This window comes from Zalophus californianus, chromosome X (assembly GCF_009762305.2).
Source record: "Zalophus californianus isolate mZalCal1 chromosome X, mZalCal1.pri.v2, whole genome shotgun sequence".
In the NCBI taxonomy this organism is placed as follows: Eukaryota; Metazoa; Chordata; class Mammalia; order Carnivora; family Otariidae; genus Zalophus; species Zalophus californianus.
Genome location: NC_045612.1, coordinates 88,290,827 through 88,300,043, shown reverse-complemented (window position 1 = coordinate 88,300,043; position 9,217 = coordinate 88,290,827). Strand labels below are relative to the sequence as shown.

General features: G+C 40.8%; 1 protein-coding gene across 5 annotated transcripts in view; it reads left to right on the top strand.

The window, feature by feature from the left end:
• Positions 1-555: 555 nt before the first annotated feature.
• ZNF157 (zinc finger protein 157) overlaps positions 556-9,217 on the top strand; it is a 44,572-nt gene continuing 35,910 nt past the window's right edge. For 3 of the 5 annotated variants that reach the window (XM_027607378.1, XM_027607374.1, XM_027607379.1), the window contains exons 1-2: positions 686-858; positions 2,456-2,662. In XM_027607378.1, coding sequence (XP_027463179.1) covers positions 2,591-2,662 — 72 coding nt within the window. In that variant the 5' untranslated portion in view covers positions 686-858; positions 2,456-2,590. The other 2 variants (XM_027607375.1, XM_027607380.1) reach the window with 2 other exon arrangements.

Sequence of the window (9,217 nt, the reverse complement as noted above, 5' to 3'; positions counted from 1 at the left end):
TTAAAAATATTAGTTGTCCATATCAGAGGTTATTATTATTACTGTTTCTAGCCACTATCATTTTAGTGGGGTAGTGGAGATTGAGGGGGTCTCAATTCCCCTCTCTACCAATTCCAGCACATCGAAACAATGTATCACTATGACTCCTCCCCACTCCTCTCTAGTGGTATCACCCAGGAGGGGATCAACAATAACCTGACTTTCCCCACCTCTTCCCAATGGTATCTCCAAAGAGGACTGTACCACACTGACTCCTTCCCCCTCTTGCCCAGTGGTATCGGCCAGGAGGAGACTGTACCATTCTAATTTCTCCTTTCCTCCGAGTGACATCTTCTCGAGGAAACTAATCCTGGTTTTTCTTCTTCTCCCCAGTGGTATCTCCTTTAAAGATCTGGACACATCTACCCTGCCCCCGGCACCTCTGATTCTGTAAACTTTGCACAGACCTATAGAACCCAGTTCCAAAGACCAACTTCTCCCGGAATGCTTGCTCTCAGGTTTCTACCCCTGAGCAACGTCCCCCGCGCCCCCCTTCGGTGGAACAGCCCACTGTACGGAACGGGCGCTAAGATGGCGGCCTCCATGGAGGAAAGCCTCGGCACAGCCATGCTCTTCGCCCAACAACGCCACTCCTGGACAAAATCTCTGCAGATCCATAACTGCACCTTGCTCAGAGTGAGTAGACCACAGCATCACAGCCCTTACGATGTGTGCGAGACCAACACCCCCCGAAGGGGCACTGTCGGGTGAGGACAGGAAACGGAAGTGGTCCTCCCAGGACGTTTAAGTCTTGTTGGCGCGCGGCGCTAAAGCGAGTGCACGAGGTTTTGTGGCGTGACAGTCATCAGTGATTTTGAGGTGACGGCTTTGTTGGCTTTGGGGAATGACGAATTGTCAGTTTGTAAGGTCCATTGGTGGGGAGTTGAAGAATCTGGTGAATGGGAATCTGTGAAGGTCAGGGATGGGGGCTTCTGGGGTAGTCAGTTTTTAGATTCCTTGCTGCGTCTTGTTTTCAAATCTTAATAGAGTGTGTTTAGATTTTTTCCTTATCAGTCTCCCCAGGGGTATGCTAATCTTACTAGTCTTTCCGAAGAACCAACTTTTGGCCTTGTTGATCCTCTCTGATGTACCTTTGTTTTCTATTTCCTTGATTTCTGCTCTTACCTGTACCATTTTCTCTTTAACTTTTTAAATTGGATGTTAATTCATTAATGTTCAGCCTTTCTTCTTTGTTAAAAACCATTTAGAACATAAATTTCTCTTTAAGAATCTCTTCAGCTGCATTCCACAAAATTTTACATACACCATCTTATTATTATCGAGCTTTGTGTTTCTTATTATTTATATTACTATAATGTAATGCTTTTTGGGAGAGTTGACATTTTTAGCACATCTTATCCAAGGATATGGTATATCTGTGTGACTATTTTATATTTGTCAATTTTTTAAATTGTAGAAGTCCAACTCCTTAAATATATTTTATGTATTTCTTGCCATCATTAGTGATGGGTTTTTCCCCGTTTTCATATGATCATTGCTATTATAGAGGAAAAACTATCTGCTCTTATAATTTTATCTGGTATCCAGCCCCTTTCAAATTGCCCTATGAATGCTAGTAGTGTCTGTTTTTTCTATGTATAAAATCATATCATTGGCAAAGAAAGCCACATTGCCATTTCCTTGCAATATCCATTCTGATTGTTTCATCTTCCATAGTGTGAGCTAGAGCCAGCAAAACAATTTTGAGTTATATTAGACATCCCTATCTTGTTGGTAATTTTAATGGCAATAGCTTCATCGTTTTACTTTTTAGCATAGTAGTTCAGGGCTGTGTTTTGTGAATGATTTTTGTGATATTTAAGTGATTTACATCTTCCCTAATTTTAGTTGGAGTTGTATTCGTAATGTCTCCTGAATTGTGTCAAATGCTTTTCTGGTGTAAGTTAATAGCAGCATCCACCCCCATTTGTTGATTAATAAATATTATTAATGTTGAACCATCTTCTGGAAAGAAGACGCTAAGAACTTCTTGTAGAAGAATTCAAGAGGGATTTTTCACCCTAAAATGGCAAAATAATTAAAGAGGGCAGAAGAGATACCTTTCGTTCAGATTACCAGGTTTCCAGGTTTCTTGCCTCCACAGTCACCCAGCAGGTCCCCATGGACAAGTCCTTCCTCTGTCCACCCCATAGGGCTTTAGCACCATTCGTTGCCCCAATTCTGCCCTCCCTGCAAACCGAGATCCACCTTGAACCTATAATTGAGGACTAGTCTGGCTAGGTAAGGTGTGAAGCTCCCTGTGGAGCCACCCTGGAGTAAAAGACTCTGAGGTCATTAATTTGACTTCAGATATCGTGATTGTTTCCATAATCCACCCTAACACTCAGAGTGGGGTTGCTGAACTTTGTGGTGTAAATGCGGAATGACGCTGATGACATGGATACTGTCCTTTTAGGATTTCTTGGTGTCTCTGTGGAGCTGTTGAGGTTTCTCCTTACTGGAGGCTGTGGGATCTTCCATTCATTCTGACCGCAGCCCACATACCGACTCCCCTCCAGCTTTGGAAGGTGGGCTGAGACCCAGGGTGAACATGCCAGCTAATAGGAAATCACCCCAGAGGTTCCCTGCCCTGGTTCCAGGACAGTCTGGCAGATCATTTGAGGTAAGAAAGGAGGACCCTACTTTAAAAGTTTTTTCTCTTATTTTTTTAAGATAAATTTTAATTTGGAGATAATTGTAGATTCAAATGCAATGTACCATTTACCCAGTTTCCTCCAACGGAACATGCAAAACCTTGGTACAGTATCACAACCAGGATATTGACATAGGGAGCATTTCCAACACGACAAGTACCCCTCATCTTGCCTTTTAATGTACGCAACCACTTCCCTCCTCCCCTGCTCCCTCCATAACTCCTGGCCATCACTAATCTATAATTTTGTCATTTCAAGCATGACATATAAACGGAATAATATGGTGTGTAACCTTTTGGGACTGGCTTTTTTTACGCAGCAGAATTCTCTGGAGATTCATGCAGATTGTTGAGTATATGACTAGCTTGTTCCTTTTTATTGCTGAACAGTATTCCGTGGTATCAATGTACCACAGTTTGCTTAACCCTCCTCTTGTTGAAGGACATCTTGGCTGTTTCCGGTTTTTGGCTATTATGAATAAAGATGCTATGATTGTGTAAGGATTTTGTATGAGATGAATGCACATGAATACAATTGCTGGTTTGTCTGTTAAGTGCATTTCAAACATTAATTGACTTAGTTTTTTTAGTACAGCTTTAGATTTATAGAATAATTGAGAAAAATGGTACATATAGTGCCATATACCACTCTAAACCCCCCCATAGTTTCCCCATGATTAATGTCTTGCATTAGTGTAGTACATTTGTTACAATTAACCAATATGGATACCCTATTATTAATTATAATCTACAGTTTATAGTAAGATTCATTCTTTGTGTTGCACCTTCTTTAGGTTTTGACAAATGCCTAATGACATATATCCACCATTACGGTTTCATACAGAACAGTTTCATCTGTGCCTCAGCTATTCATCCTTTCTCTCCCTATGCTTGAACCTCTGGCAACCACTGTTTTTTTTTTCAGTCATCTCTATAGTTTTACCTCTCTTAAGATGTCATATGGTTGGAATCATAGTCTGTAGCCTTTTCAGATTAGCTTCTTTCACTTAGCAATTTGCATTTTAGCTTCCTCCATGTCTTTTCATGGCTTTATAGCTCATCTATTTTTATCACTGAATAATATTCCATTGTATGGATGTACCACAATTTGCTTATCCATTCACCTATTGAAGGACATCTTAGTTGTTCCCAGTTTTTGGCAATTATGAATAAAGCTTCTATGAACATTTATATATAAGTTTTTGTGTGGGCATACGTTTTCAGTTCACATGGGTAGATAAGTAGGAGTGCAATTGTGGGTCATATGGTAAGACTGGCTTTGCAAGAAACTGCCAAACTGTCTTCCAGAGTTCTTCACCATTTTGCATTCAAACCAGCAATGAATGAGAACATCCTGTTGCTCCCTATCCTCGTCAGCATTTGGTATTGTCGGGTTTTTCGATTTTAACCAGTCTAATAGATGTATAATGGTATCTCGTTGTTGTTGTTGTTTTTTAAAGATTTTATTTATTTATTTGAGAGAGAGAGAGCATGAGAGATGGAGAGCACGAGAGGGAAGAGGGTCAGAGGGAGAAGCAGACTCCCTGCTGAGCAGGGAGCCTGATGTGGGACTCGATCCCGGGACTCCAAGATCATGACCTGAGCCGAAGGCAGTCGCTTAAACAACTGAGCCACCCAGGCGCCCTCTCATTGTTGTTTTGATTTATAATTCCCTAATGAAAAATGATGTTGAACATAGTTGTACATGTTCATTTGCTATCTGTATATTTTCTTTGGTCAGCTGTCTATTCAGATTTTTTGTCCTTTTTTTTAAGATTTATTTATTTATTTGAGAGGGGCGTCTGGGTGGCTTAATTGGTTGGGTGTCTGCCTTTGGCTCAGGTCATGATCTCAGGGTTCTGGGATCGTGCCCTGTGTCAGACTCCCTGCTCAGTGGGGAGTCTGCTTCTCCCTCTCCCTCTGCCCCTCCCCGCTGCTTATGTGCTCTCTCTCAAATAAATAAATAAATAAAATCTTAAAAAAATAAGATTTTTTTCTTTGAGAGAGAGTGTGCACACATGTACATACATACACGCAAGTGAGCAAGTGGCAAAGGGGAGGAGAGGAACAAGCAGACTCACACTGAGCATGGAGCCTGACTCGGGGCTTGATCTCAGGACCCTGAGAATATGACCTGAGCTGAAAGCAAGAGTCAGGTGCTTAACCGACTGAGCTACCCAGGCGCCCGGGTGTATTTCCTTTCTGTTTGTTCCACTGATATATTTGTCTATTCTTTCACCAATACCATGCTTTTTTTTTTTTTTTTAAAGATTTTACTTATTTATTTGTCAGAGAGAGAGCACAAGCAGGGGGAGCCGCAGGCAGAGGGAGAAGCAGGCTCTCCACTGAGCAGGGAGCACGGTGCGGGGCTCGATCCCAGGACCCTGGGATCATGACCTGAGCCGAAAGCAGACAGTTAACCAACTGAGCCACCCAGGCATCCCTACCGTGCTCTGTTTTTTATTGAGGTCTCATTGACTTACAACATTATATTAATTTCATATGTACAACATAATCATTTGGTATTTGCATGTATTGCAAAATGATCACCACAATAAGGCTAGTTAGCATCCATCACTGTACATAGTTGTAGAATTTTTTCTTGTGATGAGAACTTTTAAGATTTACTCTCATAGCAACTTTTAAATAGGCAGTACAATTAACTATAGTTGCCATGTTGTACATTACCTACCCATGACTTACTTTATTTGTTTTTCTTTAAGATTTTATTTATTTATTGGACAGAGAGAGACACAGCGAGAGCAGGGAACACCAGCAGGGGGAGTGGGAGAGGGAGAAGCAGGCTTCCCGCGGAGCAGGGAGCTGGACGCGGGGCTCGATCCCAGGACCCGGGATCATGACCTGAGCTGAAGGCAGATGCTTAACCGACTGAGCCACCCAGGCGCCCCTCCATGACTTACTTTATTTTATTTTATTTTTTTTTAAAGATTTTATTTATTTATTTGAGAGAGAGAATGAGATAGAGAGAGAGCATGAGAGGGGAAAGGGTCAGAGGGAGAAGCAGACTCCCTGCTGAGCAGGGAGCCCGATGTGGGACTCGATCCCGGGACTCCAGGATCATGACCTGAGCCGAAGGGCAGTCGCTTAACCGACTGAGCCACCCAGGCGCCCCATGACTTACTTTATAACTGGAAGTTTGTATCTTTTGACTCCCTTCACCCATTTTGCCTAACTCTTACCCCCACATCTGGCAACCACCAGTCTATTCTCTGTACTGTGAGCTTGGGTTTTTTTTGTTGTTGTTGTTGTTTTTAGATCCCACATAGAAGTGAGATCATATAGTATTTGTCTTTCTCTGACTTATTTCCCTTAGCATAATGCCTTCAAGGTCCATCCATATTCTTGCAAATAGCAAGATTTCCCCTTTCTTTTATGGTTGAATAATATTCTATTGTGTGTGTACACACACACACACACACACACACACACACACACACAACACACACCATATTTTCTTTATCCATTCATCTGTTGATGGACGCTTAGGTTGTTTTCACATCTTGGCTATTGTAAATAATGTGGCGATGAACATGGGGTGCATATATATTTCTTTGTTAGTGTTTTTTTTTCCTTTGGATAAATACTCAGAAGTGGAATTGCTGGATGATATGATAGTTCTATGCTTAATTTTTTGAGGAACCTTCATACTGTTTTCCATAGTGGCTGTACCAGTTGCTATTCCCATCAGCAGTGCACAAGGGTTCCCTTTTCTTTACATCCTCACTAATTTGTCTTTTTGATACTAGCCATTCTAACAGGTGTGGGGTGATACATTACTGTGGTTTTGATTTGCATTTCTCCAATGATTAGGTTACTGATTTTTTTTTTTTAAGTAGGCTCCATGCTCAATGTGGGGCTTGAACTCACAGCCCTGAGATCAGGAGTTGCATGCTCTACCGACTGAGCCAGCCAGGTGCCCCTAAATTAGTGATGCTGAGCATCTTTCCATGTACCTGTTGGCCATCTGCATGTCTTCTTTGAAAAACTGTCTATTCAGATCCTCTGCCCATTTTTTTAAAAAGATTTTTTTAATTTATTTGAGAGAGCGAGAGAGAGAGCATGAATGGTGGGGAAGGGCAGAGGGAGAGGAAGAAGCAGGCTCCCTACTGAGCAGGGAGCCCAACATGGAACTCGATCCCAGGACCCTGGGGTCATGACCTGAGCCAAAGGCAGACGCTTAACCGACTAAGCCACCCAGATTGTTTTTTGCTATTGAGTTATATGGATTTTTTAAATATATTTTGGATATTAGCCTCTTATCAGATACATGATTTACAAATATTTTCTACCCTTCTGTAGGTTGTCTTTTCATTGATGGTTGATGGTTTCCTTTGCTGTGCAGAAGCTTTTTAGTTTGATGTAGTTCTACTTGTTTATTTTTGCTTTTGTTGCCTTTGCTTTTGTTTTTTATTTTTTGTTTTTTTTTAAATTCATTAGAGAGAGTGCAAGCATGAGCAGGGGGGAGGAGCAGAGGGAGAGGAGAGAAGCAGACTCCCTGCCGAGCAGGAAGCCCAATGTGGGGCTCGATCCCCGGACCCCGGGATCATGACCTGAGCCGAAGGCAGACGCTTAACCGACTGAGCCACCCAGATGCCCGCCTTTGCTTTTGGTGTCAAATGCAAAAAATCATCACCAAGACTAATGTCAGAGAGCTTACTGCCTATATTTTCTTGGAGTTTTATGGTTTCAGGTCTTAGGTTCAAGTCTTTAATCCATTTTGAGTTGATTTTCGTGTATGGTGTAAGATAGTGGTCCCCAGTTTCATTTTTCTGCATGTGGCTGTCCAATTTTTGCAACACCATTTATTGAAGAGACTGTTCTTTCTCCATTGAATATTCTTGCGTCCTTTGTCATGAATTAATTGGCCATATATGCATGGGTTTATTTCTGGGCTCTCTGTTTTGTTCCATTGATCCATGTGTCTGTTTTTATGCCAATACCATACTGTTTTGATTACTACAGCTTTGTATGATAGTTTAAAATCAGAGAGCATGATGCCTCCAGCATTGTTCTTTTTTCTCAAGATTGCTAGTGTGTTGTAGTTATTAATTTACAAGTTTTGTACATGTTTTGTTAGATTTATACTTAAGTATTTCATATTTCCGAGTGATTATGAATGATTTTATATTTTTTATTTTGGAGTCCACATTTTAATTGCTAACATAGAAATACAGTGGGTTTTTGTATTGGATCTTGTTTGCCATGACTTTCAATTATTAGTTCTAGGAGGTTTTTCTTCTTTTGGATATTTTTTTGTGATTTTCTCCATAGACAATCAAGTCATCTATAAATAGGGACATTTTTATTTTTTCTTCCCTATTCTGTATACCTTTCATTTCCATTTCTTTCCTTATTGCACATTATTAGAACTTCTGGCACTGTGTTGAATAAGGATTGTGAGAATGGACATTCTTGCCTTGCTGTTAATCTTATCATTCACCATTAAGTATAATGTCAGCTGTAGTTTTGGTTTAGACGCTCTTTATCAAATTGAAGAAGTTCCTGTCTATTCCTATTTCTATTCATATTTTTTGCAGAATGAGTGTTGAATTTTGTCAAATTTTTTTTTACATTGGTTGATATGATCATGTGATTTTTAAAATCCTTTTAATGTGGTGAATCACATGGATTGATTTTTTTTCTCTTGAAATACAGAATTTTATTGAGAAACTGTTTAAAGTAGAAAAAAACCCTGTCAAGAAAGACCAAGTGGAAAATGGGTTCCCAATAAAATGGAATTTTAGGGCAACAAAAGTCTAAAAGGCCACAAAAGAGAAATAGCACCACTGTTATTTGAACAATGGCTAGTTACTTGCATTTTTTGGCATTGTTAATTACTGAATCTGGGTTTTCCTCTGAATTCCACACAGAGCATGCACTACACAACAATTTTATCATAAAATATCTGCTTTCTACACACATTTTAGGACAAGCTACCGCCAGGGACAAATCAATACAGGTACATCAGGGGCTGAACAATCTCAGTAGCGGTTGACACACATTTTGCAGAATTCTGCCAAACAAAGGAACTGAATAGGCTAAGGGCAAAGCAAATGAGGAAGAGTTAAGGAATGAAATATTTCAAATATTAATAATTAATTCAGACACGGTACTGTATCTTCTGCAAAAGAAAATTAACATTTAGGAACATGCTAACGAATTTTATCTCCAAAGAGATTAGTGCACTGGCAAAGTATTCTAATAACAGTGGAGGGCGGTGGACAGCAGGTACCGAGAACACCCAGCCTTGCAGATCCCAAGGTAGCGATGGCCTTCACTGGTCACTCCCTCTGCCAGAAGTCCAGAAAGAACTTGCAGGCGTGACCACCTGCCTGCTGAACTTACACTCTAAGCAGCAAACTTTAAGGAGCCAAAGAGGAGTCCCCAGTGGGCGAGGGGAGCAGAGAAGAGAAACATGTTCAATGTAAACTTAAAAGACAGTAAAATGGGACACGACCCCCATTCAAATCCCAGAGATGTGGGCAAGTCCCCCAAAGTACTTGT